Here is a 22,044-nt window from a genome sequence, read left to right on the forward strand (position 1 = left end):
CCCACCCGTGTGAATGTACCCTGTACATTCCAATGGGGGGGGTTGGCAAACCTCCAGCTGTTGCAAAACTACAACTCCTAGCATGCACTGACAGACCGTGCATGCTGGGAGTTGTACTTTTGCAACAGCCGGGAGCACACTGGTTGGAAAACCTTCAGTTAGGTTCTGTTACCTAACTCAATATTTTCCAACCAGTGTGCCTCCAGCTGTTGCAAAACTACAACTCCCAGCATGGCCTGATTGCCAAAGGCATGCTGGGAAATGTAGTTATGCAACAGCTGGAGGTAAGCAACTACAACTCCCAGCATGCCAAGACAGCTGTTGGCTGTTTGGGCATGCTGGGAGTTGTAGTTTTGCAAGATCTGAAGGGCCACAATTTAGAGACCACTGCACAGTGATCTCCAAACTGTGATCCTCCAGATGTTGCAAAACTACAAATCCCAGCATGCCCAGACAGCAAACTGCTGTATAGGCATGCTGGGAGTTGTAGTTTTGCAGGATTTGGAGGGCCACAGTTTAGAGACCACTGCACAGTGATCTCCAGACTGTAGCCCTCCAGCTGTTGCAAAACTACAACTCTCAGCATGCCTAGACAGCTGTTTGGGGATGCTGGGATTTGCAAACAGCTGTCTGGGCATGCTGGGAGTTGTAGTTTTGCAACATCTGGAGGGCTACAGTTTAGAAACCACTGTATAGTGGTCTCAAAACTGTAGCCCTCTAGATGTTGCTAGGCAACTACTTACCGGCTGCCGTAGGATCGCCGCACCAGGGAGCCGCATCGCCGTCCTCTGCCGCCCACCGCCGATGGTAGGTGGATCTCTGGCGCCGTTCACCGTCGGTTCCCCCATTCTGCCCGGACTATTGAGGGTGGGCAGAATGGTGGGACCAAACATTAAACCCGCCCCGATCTGCTATTGGTCGGTCGCTTCTGACTTTCCGGGTCACCGGAGACCCGTACGACCAGGAATCGCTGCAAATCGCCGGCCATTGGCACAGTATGCCTGCTGATAGATATCAGTCAGGCGCGCAGCGGGGACCGAAATTCCCATGTGCGTACAGGTATGTCCTTGGTCCTTAAGTACCAGGGACCGAAGGCGTACCTGTACGCCCTTGGTCCCAAAGTAGTTAAAGATTCTATAAGAGAATCTTCGACAGGACTGGTGCTTAGCAAATGTGGTACCAATATTCAAGAAAGGGTTAACAATGGATACTGGGAACATACAGGCCTATAGTTCCCAGTATCCATTGTTAACCCTTTCTTGAATATTGATACCACATTTGTTGTGGGTAAGATTTTTGACGGTTTTCTCAGAGAGGCTATCCTGGAATATCTTAAAGGGGTACTCTGGTGGAATTTTTTTTTTTTTTTTTTTTTTTTTTTTTTTTAAACCCCTTAAGGACTCAGCCCTTTTTCACCTTAAGGACTGAGCCCTTTTTCGCAATTCTGACCACCGTCACTTTACAAATTAATAACGCGAAAACGCTTTTTCCGAATGTTCTGATTCTGAGATTGTTTTTTCGTGACATATTCTACTTTATTTTGGTGGTAAATTTTCGGCGTTACTTGCATCCTTTTTTGGTGAAAAATCCCAAAATTTCATGAAAATTTTGAAAATTTGGCATTTTTCTAACTTTGAAGCTCTCTAATTGTAAGGAAAATGGATATTTCAAAGAAATTTTATTTTTCTTCACAAACACAATATGTCCACTTTATGTTGGCATCATAAAATGGACATACTTTTGCTTTTTGAAAAAAATTAGAGGGCTTCAAAGTAGAGCAGAAATTTTCAAAAATGTCATGAAAATTGCTAAATCTGAAGGGATAGATGTTACAGAACTACAACTCCCAGCATGCCTGGGCAGTCGAGGCATGCTGAGAGTTGTAGTTTGGCAACATCTGGAGGGCTACTGTTTGGGCACCACTGTAACAGTGGTCTCCAAACTGTGACCCTCCAGATGTTGCAAAACTACAACTCCCAGCATGCCCAGACAGCCTTTGGCTCTCTGGGCATGCTGGGAGTTGCAGTTTGGCCCCCCTAGTGGTTGCCACAGTAAAGATCGATTTACTTTCACTTTCACTTTTTATGCTTAGGCCAGTAACCATGACAAGGGGCATCCTCTACGTCTAGAGGAAAGAAGGTTTCACCATCATCACAGACAGAGATTCTTTACTGTAAGAGCAGTGAGACTATGGGATGCTCTGCCACATGAACTTGTTTATCGAGTCAGACGTCGCAACATCAAGTCTGGATGTGTTTCTAGAGAGTAATAACATTAGAGGTTATGGATACTAGATTTATGGGGATAGGGCATTGATCCAGTTATTTATTATGATTGCCATATTGGGGTCAGGAAGGAATTTTTCCTCTGCCATGGGGAAATTGGGAACAGCCACATTGTTTTTTTTTTTTTTTTTCCTTCCTCTGGATCAACACAGTAGGGTTTTACTCGATGGACTGTTTTTTTTTTCAACCTTACAAACTGTTACTATGTAGAATGTAATTGTCCTTTTATTATTGCCAAAAACCTGTTTCATTTGCTGCATCTGCAGGTTTCAGCTTACCAGTCTATATTAGGCTAATGTCCCCATTCTTTGCAGCCCCATCTATTTGTCTTATTAGTAGGATTTCTGCTGCCTACTTTCTATTTGGTGACTTATAACAAACCCCTATGAGTAATTTATTGGTCTTACCCCCGCACTTTATTTCCACCCACAGAGACTCCACATGATCATTTTCCATGCATCCAGCCATGTCTTATTTATCCCCACTATATTGATCTTCCCCCAACATTAACCCCTTAAGGACTCAGCCCATTTTCACGCTTTCGTTTTTGCGTTTTCGTTTTTTTCCTCCTCACCTTCTAAAAATCATAACGCATTCTATTTTGCACCTACAGACCCATATAAGGACTTGTTTTTTTGCGTCACCAATTGTACTTTGTAATGACATTACTTATTTTATAACATAATCAGCGGTGAAAAAAAAATATGTGGGGTGAAATGAAGAAAAAAACGCCATTTTGCTAATTTTTAGGTCTTCAGTTTCTACGCAGTGAACTTTTCGTTAAAATTTACACTTCATCTTTATTCTGTAGGTCCGTATGGTTACAGGGATACCCAATTTATGTAGGTTTTATTTATTTTACTACTTTAAAAAAAGCTACATGCACCAAAATTAGTATGTTTAACCTGTTAAGGACCCAGGGCGTACCTGTATACCCTGAGTCCGCTCCCGATCTATAACGCGGGGCCACGGCGGGTTAGAGGCCGGGACCCGTGGCGAATAGCGCACGGCATTGATCGCGCTGCCGCCCTATTAACCCTTTAGACGCGGTGTTCAAAGTTTAACGTCACGTCTAAAATGAAAGTGAAACCATGCCGGTTAGCTCAGGGAGCTGTTCGGGATAGCCGCGGTGAAATCGTGGCATCCCGAACAGCTTACAGGACAGCTGGAGGGTCCCTACCTGCCTCTTCGCTGTCCGATCACCGAATGACTGCTCAGTCATGAGCAGTCAAGCGGCAGAATCATCGATCACTGATTTCTTATGAGAAACCAGTGATCAATGTGAAAGATCAGTGTGTGCAGTGTTATAGGTCCCTATGGGAGCTATAACACTGCAAAAAAAAGTGAATAAAGATCATTTAACCCCTCCCCTATTAAAAGTTTGAATCATCCCCCTTTTCCCATAAAAGAAAGTGTAAATAAAAAGAAACATGTGGTATCGCCGTGTGCGGAAATGTCCGAATTATAGAAAATATATCGTTAATTAAACCGCACGGTCAATGGCGTGCGCGCAAAAAAATTCCAAAGTCCAAAATAGTGCATTTTTGGTCACTTTTTATATCGTGAAAACATGAATAAAAAACGATCAAGAAGTCCTATCAGTGCAAAAATGGTACCGCTAAAAACTTCAGATCATGGCGCAAAAAATTAGCCCCATATCATACCGCCCCATACGCGGAAAAATAAAAAAGTTATAGGGGTCCGAAGATGACAATTTTAAACGTGTAAATTTTCCTGCATGTAGTTATGATTTTTTCAGAAGTACGACAAAATCAAACCTACATAAGTAGGGTATCATTTTAACCGTATGGACCTACAGAATAAAAAAAGTGTAATTTTTACCGAAAAATGTACTGGACAGAAACGGAAGCCCCCAAAAGTTACAAAATGGCGTTTCTTTTTTTTTCAATTCTGTCTCACATTGAATTTTTTATTTTTTCAGTTTCGCCGTAAATTTTTGGGTAAAATGACTGATGTCATTACAAAGTAGAATTGGTAGCGCAAAAAGTAAGCAATCATATGGATTTTTAGGTGAAAGATTGAAAGAGTTATGATTTTTTAAAGGTAAGGAGGAAAAAACGAAAATGCAAAAACAGAAAAACCCCGGGTCCTTAAGGGGTTAAAATTGTAATCTTCTGACCCCTATAACTTAATTTCTCCGCATAAAGGGCGCATTTTTTGCGCTGTAGTCAGTAATTTTTATCTGTACCGTTCTTGTTTTGATGGGACTTTTTAATCACTTTTCGGATATTTATGCACGCGGCGGTACCACATATAATTTTTTTTTTATTACATTTTAATAGGAAAATGGGGGCTGATTCAAACTTTTATTGGGGAGGGGGGCTTATTCATATGTATTCATTTATTTATTTTATTTTTACACACTTTTTTACTTTAGCCCCCACAGGCTATGCCATAGCATAGTATTGATCAGTGTTATCGGCGCTCTGCTGCTCCAGCCTGCGGAGCAGGCTTGGAGCAGTAGATCGTTCGGCCAATCAAAGGCCGCAGTGATGTCTGGCTCGGCTAGTGATTGGCTGAACAGCAGTATGACACACTGCGTCTTGATGTTATTCTGGGCCTAAGTGTCATGCTGCAGCTTAGAAATAGGATGGCAGCCAGGTGCAGGTTGCAGCTCTAGTGATCTTAAAAACTTAGCATACCAACACATTTTGGAAAATGTAGATGCTTTGTAGGAACAGCATGGGGAGAGCACCTTTCTGATCCGGCATGGTTGTGTCAGTGTTCAAAGCAAGATCCATAAATTCATTATTGGGTGAGGTTTTTTTTGTAGAAGAACTCTTGTAGAAGCTTTTTGCAGAAGATCCCCTTTGGAATCAACTAAAATAAAGATTGCAGACCAGGCCTGACTTCTCATGCAAATTCTCTTGATAAATGGGCAACAGTACCCACATACACATTCCAAAGTGTTGCAGAAAGTCTTCCAAGAAGAGTGGAAGCTGTTATTACTGCGATGAGGGCCAGCTCCATATTGATTCCCACCATATTGAATATCCCAAAATCTCCTGTTGGTGTCTATATACTTTTGTCCATATAGGGGGAGAGTTATCAAAACCTATGTAGGGGAAGAGTGATGCAGTTGCCCATACCAACCAATCAAATGCTTCTTTCCTTGTTCCCATGCCTCTTTAAAAATGTAAGAAGCTGTATGGGGACGTGGCTTGGATGGCTGCCTGAAAGGACGCATGTTGAGGAGCTCCTGCCATCCTGATATACCATCCTTCAGATATCCCTGCCATCCTGCTGCTGAATTTGCCAAAAGACACTGCCAGCTATTCCCTGACACCACCAGATCCTTCTGGCCCATGACTGCTGGGATAGAAGACCTCCTGCCTTCCTTGGGTCTCCTGTTAGACTGCACGGCCCCTGCCATCTTATGCGCTCCTGCAGCTCAGGACTCTCTATCCAAAAGACACTGCCAGCTAGTCTGCCCTATCTTAATGCGGTCACTGACTAGGCTGTGACTGCGGCCCTCGGCGTCCCCTGCTGTGAGTCCCGTCGTCTTACCTGCCTGTGGACTAGACTCCTCAGTGCCGGTGGCGGCTCTGCGCTGGCCCTGCACTCTCACAATTGGCCTTTCCAAGAGTCTGGGCCCTGCCTGCTTCCTCCGGAGGCGCCTGGATCAGCAGGATCTCGTTCCTGGTGTGGCTGGCAGCCATACTGCAAGTATACATTATTAGTAAAGGATGCTGGTGAACTCCTGTTATATTTACATCCTCTGTGCTGGCTGCTGAATTGTGGGGACTGAGCAACTCCTGCCTCGGGGGTGAGTGACTGCAGTATGCTTCCAGTTGTTTTCATCCGCATCGGCCATTGCTCTTTGCGCTTGTGATAGAGCTGCTGGAATGCTTGATCAGATCCTCTATAACAAGGATTTGATACGGTGGTAGGTAGGAGCATGTGCCTCTATATATGTGGATGTTATGCTGCTGTTCTTCGGGGATACTGCGAGGTCCTTGGCCTCGGTGATGCAGATTATCTCTGCTTTTGGCTCCTAATTAACTAGGACAAGTCGATCTTAATGTCTCTAGATCCACTCCACCAGATCCCTCAGTTTGAGGAGTATCACGTACAACTGGTCTATGGCTTAAAGGAAGGGAGTCACCTGTATATCTAAATACTTGAAGACTTTGTGTGTACTAATCTATTGCCCGGTTGAATAGGAGTTTCCAAAAAGTTTGTGTGGTGCAAACTGCCTTTGTCTGTAGCAGGCTGTGCGAATCTGTCTAAAATGGTGGTGATGCCCCAGCTGCTGTGTGTGTGTGTGTATATACTGCAGAATTCACCAGTGTGGATAACGATTACATATTTCCAGAGGATACAATGCCTCTTTAGACAACTTGTCTGAGGAGGCCTCTATGCGACAATTAGGCTGGAGACACTACAGAGGAGTAAGGCTTCTGGGGGATTGGCTCTTCCTAACCATTGGCTGTACTACTTGGCTTCCCAACTACACCAGCTCAGAGGATGGGCAGGGTATGCAATTCTCGGTCCTCCTGGGAAATTGTTTATGGCGAAGCAAGGGGGTCAAATAACCATACACATCCTTGAAATTGGTGCCCTTACTAGGCCACCGGATGCTTTGCCTGCTACTCGATTGCTGTGTAAGGTCTGGGGATGGGCTAGAAGCATGTTGAGTCTGGAGGGTTGTTCTACATTTTGTCTTTCTGAGTTTTTCTCTTTTCAGGATGCAGATATCTAGGAAAGGTCTTAGCAGGGTGTTACAGCTATATGTGAACCGAGTTTTTTAAAACCTATGGGGATCTCCAAGCTGAGTTCAATCTACCTAGTTCCTCCTTTTTCAGATAGTTACAACTTTGCCATGTGTATGAGGTGCAGGGTAGATCGCGGTCACTGGAGAGCCATTCTTAACACTGAATCACTGGTCACAAATTAGGATTCTGCTGGAGTTATCTCATGGCTCTATCAGGAACTTCTCCATTCCTACCATGAACAGTTCCCCTTGATGGTATGGGGTAAATGGGAGAGTGACCTGGAAGACTGCTCTGTCCTATACTCCCTTGTTGTCCCTCTCTGAGGGAAATAGTTTATTGCAACTGTTCCTGCATAGGGTGTATAAAACCCCGGTGCTCTTGCATAGGCTAGGTCTTCGCCCTAATTCTAGTTGTCCACGGTGTGGGCAAATGGGGGCAGACTTTTATCATATGGTCTGGGATTGTTCCTGGTTGACTCCTTATTGGAAGGATGTCCTCCTCTTTGTCCATGCAGTGTATGAGATTACTGTGCCACTGGAACCTAAACCCTGTGTATTAGGATGTGACTCCGAGCCAGCGGGGGTGGAATTGGGGGTCCTTCGCATTTTGTATCAGGCAAGGAAACTTATTGCCCAGTACTGGATAAGGGCTAGCCCCCCCTCATGGTGACTGATCTGATTGCTAGGGTATCTCTTATTGTTTGGTGGAAGAAAATGATCTATGAAAAGCATAACTTTGATTGGATGTGGGTTCCCTGGGAACGTAAGTATAGGTTTGGTTCGTATAATGCCTAGACAGCCAGCCATTCTTGTGTTTGGGAATCTGGGGGAGTATCCCCTGGCTCTCAGACCTTGTTTCCTTGCCTATGTGTGTGTCTCTGTGTGAGCTCTATCCTTTTATGTAGGTGGCTGTTGTTTGTTCCTCATATGTTGGTACGACTTCCCTGCTGATTTCTCTGAACTAGTGTTTTCGGTCATTTTTGTGTCTGGATGTGTCATGTTAATTTCTGGGGGACTGAAAAGGTTGCTATCTGGAACTCCTCCTTGTTTCACATTTTAACAACTCTGCTGGATGATGCAGGAAGATATGGACTCAAGATGGACATGAACTTGTTGTGTTGGGTGGGTTTGGGTCTTGTTGTTGTGTGGGATGGGGTGGAGGTGGGTCATTTCTAATTTTATTTATTTAGTTTATAAAAATGTTTAAAAGATCTGATTTTAAAAAAAAATGTAAGAAGCATTCTAATTGGTTGCTGTGGGCAACTGCACCACTTTTCCTCTGAACAGGTTTTGATAAATCTCCCCCCATAATGTATATAAAGTATGTTCAGCAAGAATGTAGCTGCTTTGTTTTGTAATTTTTTGCATATTAAATATTTTTTTCTTGTTTCCTTTAACTAGGAATTATTGACTTCATGATTGAACAGGCTGGTCCTCCATCAACTTTAGTCCAAACAGTAAAACAAGTGCAGGAATACTTGAGAGACGGAAGTGATGCTATAGTTTTTGGAATTTTCATTGGCAGCCAGGAAAAGAAATTTCAGCTTTATCAGGATGCAGGTTAGTGTGCACATTCACCAACAAGTACAAAAAATATTCCCCCTTAAGGCTAAAATGGCACATGGCTGACAATAGGTTATGGTTTGCCTTGACAGTTGTTGGCCAGAAATTTTGTGTGTAAGTTTATTATGAGGGTCAAAGGCCAAGGTGAAAACAGAGAAATATAAAAAATTTATCAGAACAAATATTTTCTGAGACATCCTGTTCTGTGGAGATCACTTCTCAACAGTCATGTCATTTTTACAGACAGGATTATAATGAAAGGTTGCAACTCTATTGCAAACTAGCCAGATAATAGAATGCAAGATTGACAACAGGCAATGGTCTCTGCTCTACTCATCTTCATCTCTGCACAGCAACTTCTGCATATGTCACAGAGAATGTCAACTATGCTTTCCTATAAAAATCAAGAGTCCTCTTCAAGTTCCTGCTGTAAAGCATTTCTCTAAACTGCTAAATGGGAAGAGTAGGAGCAAATACAAAATGGCTACTCCCAAGGCCTTAGGAGTGTTCAACCTGTGTGACATCACTTTCCCATTTGTAATGGGTAAGTGATATTAAAGAGAATCTGCAGGTCTGTTTGCTGCTAAGAGCTGCAGACTTTATTGAATAGTTGTTAGGGTATAAAAACAAACTGTACTTTTCCAGAAGCTGGTGGCTTTTGCTAAACTTCCAACATTTTATTACTCAGGCCAGTTTTAAAGGAGGAGTTACAGAGCTGCAAATGTCTCACACCTGGCACATCCCCTTCTTCATTTTCTTCTTTCATCCCTTCCTTAATTCACCTACAGGGCTCTGTACCTTTGTTTAGGAAAGGCTGGGTGGTCAAGGCACTTGGATGAGAGCTGAAAAGGCAATTTTATATTTTAAGTTTGGTATGCCCCATCTGCTCCAGGAAAGGAACCGTTTTGCTTTACTACTACAGCTATCCAGTCAGGTCTGCAGCTCTTACCAGCAAGTAGTACTAAGGGGAAGTATTTTGAATTAACTGGTAGCAGATTGTTATACAAATGTGCAAATTATTTCTGTTTAAACATTTCAAGCTTTTCAGAATGTATCTGATACTGTATACCCTGGAGGAGGATGTGTAGTCTTTACAGTTAGACACAGTCCACCCTGCTGCCACATTTGTTCCTGACACAAATCCCAATAGCAAACCTCGTCTGCTCTGGATGCTTTCTGAGAGAGGTAGAAGCAGGGTCCGACAGCAGCTGATAAGTACTGAAAGGCTTGAGGTTTTTAAATAGAAGTAATTTGCAAATTTTTAACTTTCTGTCACCAGTTGATTTAGAAAATAAATAAATCAAATTTCTCTGGAATACCCCTTTAAGGGAAGGGATCCAGGGTGTTTAACCCATTTTAAGTAACAGTGAAAAACAATACCCTAAACATCCCTGTCATAGTTGTTTTTACTCCTCCCAAAAAAGGAATACAAAGTCCTATATACCCTCATATGGCATCGATAAAAACTACAGTTTGCTCCACCAAAAAAACAAGCTTTTGTAAAGTTATGTTGACAGAAATATAAACATGTTATGGCCCTTAGAAGCAGGGACAGGAAAATGGAGAAATGCACAGTTAATTAATTTTTTTTATTATTTATTTTAGCAAATGCTTTAAGAGAAGACTTTAAGTTTTATCATACTTTCAGCTCAGATGTTGCAAGCTTCCTAAAAGTACAAACTGGACACCTTGTTGTTATGCATCCTGACAGATTTCAGTCAAAGTATGAGCCAAAAAAACACCTCTTTGAAATCAAAGTAAGTTACTACATACCACACAGGTAAAGGAGTCTAAATTGATGTATTGTGTAATTAATTAAATGTTCTCTTTGAGATATATATACTTACTAATTCCCCATGTGCCTGCTTTGTTCATAGTATTCAGATTATTGGGCAGACTAGATGGGCCAAATGGTTCTTATCTGCCGACACATTCTATGTTTCTATGCTCTATTTGCTTTGGTTATGACAATTGTAGGGCATATTGCTCGTTAAGTCACTACTATGTACGCTTGGGGATTGTGGAAAAGTGTGTGCTGTTGCATTGCAACAGTAGGGTGACAGTTCAAAGAGGAAACGAGGAAGTGATTATACGCGGGGCGTTCATCAGATTCCCCCTGACCCACTTCCTGTGGACTGGGAGCAATGAAACTTGGCACAGTTATTAGTCCTGCCACCTAGGGACACACACTTCTCCCATCTCTTTAACCCCTTGGGGGCGGAGGGTTTTCCAGTTTTTGCACTTTTGTTTTTTCCTCCTTACCTTTTACAAATCATAACCCTTTCAATTTTGCAGCTAAAAATCCATAGGATGGCTTATTTTTTGTGCCACCAATTCTACTTTGTAATGGCATCAGTCATTTTACCCAAAAATCTATGGCAAAACGGAAAGAAAATCATTGTGCGACAAAATTGAAGAAAAAAAGCAATTTTTTATCTTTTGGGAGCTTCCGTTTCATAACTACATGCAGGAAAATTTATATGTTTAAAATTGTCACTTTCTGACCCCTATAACTTTTTTATTTTTCTGCATATGGGGTGGTATGGGGGCTCATTTTTGGCGCCGTGATCTGACGTTTTTAGCGGTACCATTTATGTATTGATCAGACTTTTTGATCACTATTTATTCATTTTTTCATGATATAAAAAGTGACCAAAAATACGCTATTTTGGACTTGAATTTTTTTGCACGTACGCCATTGACCATGCGGTTTAATTAATTATATATTTTTAAAGTTCGGACATTTCCGCACACGGCGATACCACATATTTTAATTTTATTTACACAGTTTGATTGTTTTAATTGGGAAAACGGGAGTGATTCAAACTTTTATTAGGGAAGGGGTTAAATGATCTTTATTCACTTTTTTTTTCTTTTTTTTTTTGCAATGTTATAGCTCCCATAGGAGCTATAACTGCACACACTGATCTTATACATTCATCAATGGTTTCTCATAGGAAACCATTGATCAATGGTTCTGCTGCTTGACTGCTCATGCCTGGATCTCAGGCACTGTCATTCAGCAGTCATTCGGCGATCGGACAGCATGGAGGAAGGTAGGGACCCTCCTGCTGTCTTCACAGCTTTTCGGGATGCCGCTATTCGGCAGTGCTTTACTTTCACTTTAGACGCAGCGTTCAACTTTGAACGCCGTGTCCAAAGGGTTAATAGTGCACGGCACCGAGATCTGTGCTGCGCGCTATTAGCCACTGGTCCCGGCCGTTGTTAGAGTCCTGGCCCGACCCGCTATGATGCGGGGCCATTGCGTGGCCCCGCGTTATAGAAAGGGAGTGGGCTGAGGGCGTATAGGTACGCCATCTGTCCCCAAGGAGTTAAGCAACTTTGAACACCTCGCTTGTATAAGTCGATAAGTTGCTTCAAAAGCCATGTTGTGACTTTCGAAATCTGAGTCTCATGCTTGCCCTTCAAAAATTACTTTATTGTTGGAAAGAGGTGGAAGTCTGATGGTGCGAGGTCGGGTGAATAAGGGGGATGCGGTAGAATTTCAAAGCCACAGGAGCATGCTTCCATTTGGGCAACATGTGAGTTGGGAACTGGTGCATTGTCTTGTAGAAGGCAGACAACTTTGGTGAGCATGCCACGTCTCTTGGTTTTAATGGCCTCCCGCAATTTCCGCAGCAGTGAAGCATGGTTTGTCCCAGAGATCATGGTACCCTTTGCTAGGAAATTCATCAACACTACTCCGTACTGGTCTCAAAATACTGTGAGCATGACCTTGCCTGCCGAGAGTTGGGCACATGTCTTCTTTGGAGGCGGTGAGTCCATTAAATGGGTACTGTCCAGAGCAGGAAAAAAAAAAACATAGCAAGCATATGCTGCTCTGGACAGTTCCTAAAATGGACAGCAGAGGTCAGCAGAGAGAGCACTGTGGTCATGACATCAGAGGAAATGCATTTCTTTTTTGGATTTCTCTTTAGTATACAGCCCCTAAAAAGTACTGGAAGGATTAAGATTTTTTAATAGAAGTGATTTATAAATCTGTTTAACTTTCTGGCACCAATTGATTTAAAAAAAAAAATATAAATAAATAAAAAATTTCCACGGGAGTACCCCTTTAATCTTCCATTGCGTCGACTGGACTTTAGTCTCAGGATCATAGTGATGGACCCAGCTTTCGTCCCGTGATCAGTCTGTTGAAAAAGTACTCCGCTACTATGTACACTTGGGGGATTGTGGAAAAGTGTGTGCTGTTGCATTGCAACAGTAGGGTGACAAGAGGAAACAAGGAAGTGATTATACGCGGGGCATTCATCAAAGATTCCCCCTGACCCACTTCCTGTGGACTGGGAGCAATGAAACTTGCCACAGTTATTAGTCCTTCTCTACATAGGTGCCACCTAGGGACACACACTTTTCCCATCTCCCAAGCAAGCCTGAGAGAATTCAACTCGTTTCTGCTTATGGAAAGGTGTGAGCAGTCGGGGAACCCCGTGAGCGGAAACCTTATGCATGTGAAGATGGTCTTGGCTGTTTTTCTTTTTCCACGGACTCCACGCTAATCTTGACTTTTTGGGCTAGGTGGCGAATGGTTACGCAGCGATTTTTCAAATTGGTGACCTCCACTTGCTGGATGGTGTGTTCATCAATAGCAGAGTGGGGTTGCCCTGGAATTGAAACTGTTTGCACCAAAGTCTGACCACATTTAAAATGACTATGCCAGTACTTTACTAAATCATATGATGGGGAATCCTCACCGTAAACCTCTTTCATCTCATCGAGCGTCTCCTTTGATGTGCGGCCTTTCAAGTAAAGGAACTTGATGACTGCTCTGTATTCCACTGGGTCCATTATCAAACCTCACACCACTTCAGCACCTGTAAAATTAAGACAGTTATCAGTTCTGAGTTGCAAATTGTCACCTAACCTATAGAGACTTTATATCATTACACATGCAGTTTCAGTGTCCTGTGAAAAATAGAAGTGGGTCAGGGGAAATCAATAATGAACGCCCCTCGTAGTGCTGGGCGGTATACTGGTTCATACCGAATGTGTGTTTTTTTCTTTACAATATAAATTTTTCATATACCGCAATACTGGTCGAGCCCCCCCACTCCCACCCCCCAAATGAACTATCAGCCCCAGCGCGCTGTCCCCCAGCACTAGCCCCTTGTATCTATGGGGGAGACAAACAATGAAACAAAAAGTGATGTAGATCATTTTACCTAAAATAAGCACATTTGTATTCATTATTTACATTCATGTGGTTCACGTGTGCTTTTACCAACTTTTCTCTGTGGAAAACCCTCTACCATTTACTATAGTACATTTTCTCCGTATCCTTAATTCATCATTTTGAATTTTCTCTTCTACAGCCTGTTTTTCACAATTTCTTCCAAAACAGCACCACCCCTGTCCTCATTGTGTTTCTGACATTACAACTTGACTCCATTCACCTCAGTGAAACTGAGCTGCTATACCGCACACAACCTGAGGACAAAGGTAGTTCTGTTTTTGGAAAAAATGTGGGTTAGCTCTGTGTTTCTATCCCTGGATAACCACTGTTTAACTGTTAAAGGGGAATTTTACCTTTCATTATTTATTTGCAGGATTCCACAAGTGAGCAAGAGCTGGAGGAACATGTGATAAAGCATTCTTTGCCCCTGGTTGGTCAGAGGACAAAAGTGAATGAAGCAAAAAGATACAATAAGCGTCCCCTCGCAATTGTTTATTACACTGTAGATTTCAGTTTTGACCATCGCACTGGTATGTTTGATTATGGTTGGAAATTTGATTAACCTGGTTAAACTGCACATAAGTTTACACTACTACAAAGTAAAGTTGAAGACACAATGGAGACTTTTACAAACTAAGTTGACCTTATTCTGTAAACCATTGGAGTATTTACAACTCAGATGTTTAGAAATAAATCAACATGTTAACGTTTGTGGTTCCCAGACTTTTTATAATACATCGGAAATGGCATTCAGCATCTGTAAATCCACAATTGGTGAGAATGTGTACATTTTTCTTTTTACTCTACTGAAAATATTTTGGAGAACAAACTTGTAGAAAATATATTCTTGGTGCGTTCTTAACCTTTCTGCTTGAAAATGCTATAAACTGTTTCAGGGATGGGATAGTTTGTTAGCAGAAGTAAAATGAGAATAATCAAGGATAAAGAAGATCCCATACAGTTTCATAAATGAAGAATACTTGTAATTTGTTTAGTTTTCGGTTAAATAAAAACTAAAAGCAAAGTTTAAAGTAAATCAGCCCTGTAGAGGACCCTTTCTAAAGGGACAATGTTTTAGGTGTGATGTTTTTTATATACATTTTAGTGAGATTAACATAAATTAAAAAACTTTTTTTTTGTAATACAGTTGTTACTGTCTATAGTACTTTTAAATATATTCCTCTGTTGTGCTTATTAATTGCAGCTACCCAGTATTGGCGAAGCAAAGTCTTGGATGTTGCAAAAGATTTTCCAGAATATACCTTTTGCATTGCTAATGAAGATGATTATGCATCTGAATTAAAAGACCTTGGATTAGATGAAAGTGGAGAGGAAGTGAATGTAGCAATTCTGGATTCTAATGGTAAAAAATATGCTAAAGAGCCTGAAGAGTTTGATTCAGATTCACTTAGAGAGTTTGTAATGAACTTTAAGAAAGGTAAGTTTTGAGAGGAAAACATATTGCATACATGCTTGATGGTATATGTCTACCATGCCTATGTTGCCTTAATTTTAAATGGGCACTGTCAGATATAAAAACTTTTGATATGTTGTAAAGCATGCAGAACCAATAGGTTTTGTAATTGTTTTCATTAGAAAATTTTCAGTATTTCATAGTGAAAAAGCCAGTCAAAGAACTGGGAACTGTAGTTTTGCAAAAGCTGTAAGTAGAGATGAGCGAACTTACAGTAAATTTGATTTGTCACAAACTTCTCGGCTCGGCAGTTGATGACTTATCCTGCGTAAATGAGTTCAGCCTTCAGGTGCTCCGGTGGGCTGGAAAAGGTGGATACAGTTCTAGGAAAGAGTCTCCTAGGACTGTATCCACCTTTTCCAGCCCACGGGAGCACCTGAAAGGTGAACTAATTTATGCAGGAAAGCCATCAACTGCCGAGCCGAGAAGTTCGTGACTAATCAAATTTACTGTAAGTTCGCTCATCTCTAGCTGTAAGCACACAGTGTGTGTGTGTGTGTGTGTGTGTGTGTGTGTGTGTGTGTGTTTGTGATTAGCATAAAACCAGAAAGGAAAGGGTTACTGCTCCCAGAGCAAAGAGAGGGTGGGGGGAGTGGTTATCACAGAAAGGGAACAGCCCCCTGCCTGTAAACGAAAAGTACTTTCACTTTGCAATCACTCCAAGTAAATAAAGTGAGCTCTAAGAGAAATATTGGGCATAGGCACATACAGATTATATGTACATGATCAGGATGAGATACTGAGCAAATAGTTTTTTTTTTTTTTTTGTGATCTGACAGGTATGCTTTAAAGAAGACCTGTGGCCAATGCAAAAAAAAATAGATTGCATTATCCTTAAACACCTTTTTTACAGTTAATTTATAAACCCACATTTCTCTGGAACAGTAGGACATATTGTTTGTCAATTTAGGGAATCAACCAGATTTGTATGAACTTAATTATAATAATGGGAGTGAATATCAGGTAATGGGCAGAATTATACAGTATTATGCACACACTCACCTCAGTGTACAACATTCATACTCGCTGACTGTATAACACTGTCCAACTACTAATATTCACTCCCAGTAAGTTCACGCCCACCTGGCTTATTACCTAAATTGTCATACAAACTAGAAAACCTCATAGCTCAGAAGTGGGAGGGTATATCAAGAAACTGTCAAAAGGTCAGTGCAATATCATCGGCTTAAGCACAATCCAATGTGCAAAAAAAGTTTACTGCTGCTATAACTCCCACTGTGATATGGTCTGTAGATGAGTTCTACTTCTATAATAACAATGAATAGTATCAGAGACGCTGCTATACAAAAAAAAAAGTGGGGGCTCAAGCTAAAAATGTAACCAGTATGTAAAATACAAGGAGTTCCTCTGACCGCCAGGGGGGTGTCTGCTCCAGTAAGGAGGGAGGGAGGAGTGCAGGGCAGTGCAGGCCAGAAAGGTACTGGTAGTGGGGGACTCCATTATTAGGGGGACAGACAGGGCGATCTGTCACAAAGACCGGGATCGCCGAACTGTGTGTTGTCTTCCTGGCGCTCAAGTTCGGCACATCGCGGATTGGGTTGACAGGTTGCTGGGTGGGGCTGGAGAGGACCCAGCAGTCATGGTACAAAGTAAGAGGGTAGGTGGAGTGTCCTTTAAAAATGATTTCAGAGACTTAGGCCGCAAGCTTAAGGCAAGGACCTCAAAGGTAATATTTTCTTAAATATTACCTGTACCACGAGCCACAACAGAGGCAGCGGGAGATTAGGGATATAAACAAGTGGCTCAGAAGCTGGGTTCATGGAGAACTGGTCTGACTTCGCTGTCGGTTAACGGCTCTACCGTAGGGACGGGCTGCACCTCAATGGGGAGGGTTCAGCTGTGCTTGGGGAGAAGATAGCTAGAAGGGTGGAGGAGTGTCTAAACTAGGGACTGGGGGGGGGGGGGAAATCTACAACATAGAGGGGGAAGATGGTGTAGATAGAGGGTGGGGGGACTTATTAATGTACCTGGGGGTGGAGCGGAGGGAGGGGTTAGAATAGTTAATAGGGATAGGCTTCATAGAAAAAAAAAACATACACTATTGAATTTTATGTTGACTAATGCCAGAAGTCTGTCGAATAAAACTGACGAACTGGAGTTGATGATGTTTGAAGAGGATAGGACGATAGCTTTGACTGGGCGGTCAATATACAGGGTTATAGTCTATTCAGGAAGGATTGGACAAAACAGAAAGGGGGAGGAATTTGTCTTTATGTGAAATAGAGTCTGAAAGCGGCACTGCGGGAGGATATTTGGGAGGGAAACGATAATGTGGAGTCATTATGGGTAGAAATACATGGAAATAATAATGGAAATTCTGATAGGGGTTTGCTATAAGCCATCAAACCTCATGGAAGAGGCAGATCATCAATTACTGAGGCAAATAAACAAGGCAGCAAATCAGAATGAGGTGATAATAATGGGGGACTTTAACTATCCTGATATAAAATGGGAGATTGAGACTTGTGAATCTCATAAAGAAAACCGGTTTCTGACTATAGTTAAAGACAATTATCTGTCCCAAATGGTGCAGGGTCTGACCAGAGGGGGCACCCTACTAGACTTAATATTAACCAACAGACCTGACAGAGTAATGTGTAAGTAGGACACCTAGGAAATAGAGATCATAATATAATACATTTTAACTTGTTCTTCAATAAGGGAATCTTGCGAGGGGCCACAAAAACAATGAACTTTAGGAAGGCAAAGCTCGATCAACTCAGAGAAGCCATTAACAATATAAGATGGGATAATGTCCTCAAAAACAAGAATACTGACACTAAATGGAAAACTTTTTTAAATCTTACTCTCACTGTAAGATGTATATACCCTATGGGAATAAAAGGGTCAGAAATAAGAGAACCAATATGGATGAATAAAAAACGTTAAGGGGGACAATAAACTACTAAAACAGGGCGGCAGTGAAGAAGCATTAAAAAGCTATAGAGAAAAAAGTAAAATATGTAAAAAAAAATGATAAAAGCTGCAATAATAGAGATAGAAAGACTCATTGCCCAAGAGAGTAAAACTAACCCCAAAATGTTCTTTAACTATATAAATAGCAAAAAGGTCAAAAATGAAAGTGTAAGCCCTTTAAAAAAAATTATAAATTATAAACGGGGATCAGGAAAAAGTAAAGCAAAATTAACCCCTTAAGGACGGAGCCCATTTTCACCTCTAGGACGAAGCCCTTTTTTGCAAATCTGACCACTGTCACTTTAAACATTAATAACTCTGGAATACTTTTAGTTATCATTCTGATTCTGAGTTTGTTTTTTCGTGACATATTCTACTTTAACATAGTGGTAAATTTTTGTGGTAACTTGCATCCTTTCATGGTGAAAAATCCCAAAATTTTATGAAAAAATTTAAAATTTAGCATTTTTCGAACTTTGAAGCTCTGCTTGTAAGGAAAATGGATATTCCAAATAATTTTTTTAGATTCACATATACAATATGTCTACTTTATGATTGCATCATAAAATTGACAAATTTTTACTTTTGGAAGACACCAGAGGGCTTCAAAATTCAGCAGCAATTTTCCAATTTTTCACAAAATTTTCAAACTCGCTATTTTTCAGGGACCAGTTCAGGTTTGAAGTGGATTTGAAGGGTCTTCACATTAGAAATACCCCATAAATGACCCCATTATAAAAACTGCACACCCCAAAATATTCAAAATGACATTCAGTAAATGTTTTAACCCTTTAGGTGTTTCACAGGAAAAGCAGCAAAGTGAAGGAGAAAATTCAAAATCTTCATTTTTTACACTCGCATGTTCTTGTAGACCCAATTTTTGAATTTTTACAAGGGGTAAAAGGAGAAAATGTATACTTATATTTGTAGCCCAATTTCTCTCGAGTAAGGACATACCTCATATGTCTATGTAAAGTGTTCGGCGGGCGCAGTAGAGGGCTCAGAAGCGAAGGAGCGACAAGGGGATTTTAGAGAGTACGTTTTTCTGAAATGGTTTTTGGGGGGCATGTCGCATTTAGGAAGCCCCTATGGTGCCAGAACAGCAAAACCCCCCCCACATGGCATACCATTTTGGAAACTAGACCCCTTGAGGAACATAACAAGGAATAAAGTGAGCCTTAATACCCCACAGGTGTTTCACGACTATATATTTTTTTCACTAAAATGTTGGTTTTCCCCCAAATTTCACATTTTTTAAAGGGTTAATAGCAGAAAAGACCCCCCAAAATTTGTAACCCCATCTCTTCTGAGTATGGAGGTACCCCATAAGTGGACCTGAAGTGCACTGCGGGCGAACTACAATGCTCAGAAGAGAAGGCATCATATTTGGCTTTTTGAGAGCAAATTTGTATGTTGTATTTAGGAAGCCCTTATGGTGCCAGAACAGCAAAATAACCCCCACATGGCATACCATTTTGGAAACTAGACCCCTCACAGAATGTAATGAGGGGTACAGTGAGCATTTACCCCCCCCCCCCCCCCCCCCCCACTGGTGTCTGACAGATCTTTGGAACAGTGGGCTGTGCAAAATTTTTCATTTTCACGGACCACTGTTCCAAAGATCCATCAGACACCTGTGGGGTGTAAATTCTCACTGTACCCCTTATTACATTCCGTGAGGGGTGTAGTTTCCAAAATGGGGTCACATGTGGGTGTGTTTTTTTTTTTTTTTTTTTTGCGTTTGTCAGAACCGCTGTAACAATCAGCCCCCCTGTGCAAATCACCTCAAATGTACATGGCGCACTCTCCATTCTGGGCCTTGTTGTGCGCCCCCAGAGCACTTTGCGCCCACATATGGGGTATCTCCGTACTCGAGAGAAATTGCGTTACAAATTTTGGGGGGCGTTTTCATTTTCACAAGAGGTAAAAGGGAAAAAGTATAGGGCAACACCAGCATGTTAGTGTAAACATTTTTATTTTTTTACACTAACATGCTGGTGTAGACCCCAACTGTTCCTTTTCATAAGGGGTAAAAGGAGAAAAAGCCCCCCAAAATTTGTTAGGCAATTTCTCCCGAGTACGGCGATACCCCATATGTGACCCTATTCTGTTGCCTTGAAATAAGACAGGGCTCCAAAGTGAGAGCGCCATGCGCATTTGAGGCCTGAATTAGGGACTTGCATAGGGGTGGACATAGGGGTATTCTATGCCAGTGATTCCCAAACAGGGTGCCTCCAGCTGTTGCTAAACTCCCAGCATGCTTGCACAGTCAATTGCTGTCCAGAAATGCTGGGAGTTTTTGTTTTGCAACAGCTGGAGGCTCCATCTTAAAAACACTGCCATACAATACGTTTTTCATTTTTATTGGGGGGGGGGGGGGCAGTGTACGTGTGTATATGTAGTGTTTTACTCTTTATTTTGTGGTAGTGTAGTGTAGTGTTTTTAGGTTACATTCACACTGGCGGCAGATTACACTGAGTCTCCCGCTAGGAGTTTGAGCTGCGGCGGAAAATTCGCCGCAGCTCAAATTTGTAGCGGGGAACTCACTGTAATCCGCCGCCAGTGTGAATGTAGCCTGTACATTCACACGGGAGGGGGGTCAAAACTATAACTCCCAGCATGCACTGACAGACCATGCATGCTGGGAGTTGTAGTTTTGCAACATCTGAAGGCACACTGGCTGGAAAACCTTGAGTTAGGTTCTATGACCTAACTCAGTATTTTCCAACCAGTGTGCCTCCAGCTGTTGCAAAACTACAACTCCCTGCATGTACTGATTGCGGAAGGGCATGCTGGGAGATGTAGTTATGCAATGGCTGGAGGCACGCAAGTACAACTCCCAGCATGCCGAGACAGCCTTATGCTGTTCCTGAATGCTGGGAGTTGTAGTTTTGCAAGATTTAGAGGGGTTCAAGTTGTAAATCACTGTCCAGTGGTCTCAAAACTGTGGCCCTCCGGATGTTGCAAAACTACAACTTGCATCATGCCCAGACAGCAAATTGCTGTCTGGGCATTCTGAGAGTTGTAGTTTTGCAACATCTGGAGGGCTACAGTTTGAGACCACTTAGTGATCTACAACCTGAGCCCCTCTAAATATTGCAAAACTACAAGTCCCAGCATGCCCACACAGCAAACAGCTGTCTGGGCATGCTGGGAGTTGTAGTTTTGCAACATCTGGAGGGCCACGGTTTGTCGATACTTGCATCATTTCTTGGTGAAAAATTCCAAAATTTTATGAAAAAATTGTAAATTTAGCATTTTTCTAACTTTGAAGCTCTCTGCTTGTAAGGAAAATAGACATTCCAAATAAATTATGTATTGATTCACATACACAATATGTCTACTTTATGTTTGCATCATAAAGTTAACATGTTTTTACTTTTGGAAGACATCAGAGGGCTTCAAGGTTCAGCAGCAATTTTCTAATTTAAAAAAAAAAATAATCTAAATCCGAATTTTTCATGGACCAGTTCAGTTTTGAAGTGGATTTGAAGGGCCTTCATATTAGAAATACTTCATAAATGACCCCATTATAAAAACTGCACCCCTCAAAGTATTCAAAATGATATTCAGGAAGTTTGTTAGTTTGTGTTTCACAGGAATAGCAGCAAAGTGAAGGAGAAAATTCTAAATCTTCATTTTTTACACTCGCATGTTCTTGTAGACCCAGTTTTTGAATTTTTACAAGGGGTAATAGAAGGAAAAAGCCCCCCAAAATTTGTAACCCAATTTCTCTCGAGTAAGGAAATACCTCATATGTGTATGTGAAGTGCTTGGCGAGCACAGTAGAGGGCTCAGAAGGGAAGGAGTGACAATGGGATTTTGGAGAGTGAGTTTTTCTGAAATGATTTTTGAG

The 22,044-nt window shown here is 41.7% G+C and overlaps 1 protein-coding gene across 1 annotated transcript in view; it reads left to right on the plus strand.

Annotated features, from left to right (window-relative positions):
- Positions 1-22,044, plus strand: part of PDIA4 (protein disulfide isomerase family A member 4) — a 92,545-nt gene that overhangs the window by 56,846 nt on the left and 13,655 nt on the right. The window contains exons 6-9 of the mRNA XM_056520136.1: positions 8,422-8,580; positions 10,189-10,340; positions 14,151-14,307; positions 14,982-15,215. Of these exons, the coding sequence (XP_056376111.1) occupies positions 8,422-8,580; positions 10,189-10,340; positions 14,151-14,307; positions 14,982-15,215 (702 nt within the window). The remainder of the gene's footprint in view (positions 1-8,421; positions 8,581-10,188; positions 10,341-14,150; positions 14,308-14,981; positions 15,216-22,044) is intronic.

Source organism: Hyla sarda, chromosome 5 (assembly GCF_029499605.1).
Source record: "Hyla sarda isolate aHylSar1 chromosome 5, aHylSar1.hap1, whole genome shotgun sequence".
NCBI lineage: Eukaryota > Metazoa > Chordata > Amphibia > Anura > Hylidae > Hyla > Hyla sarda.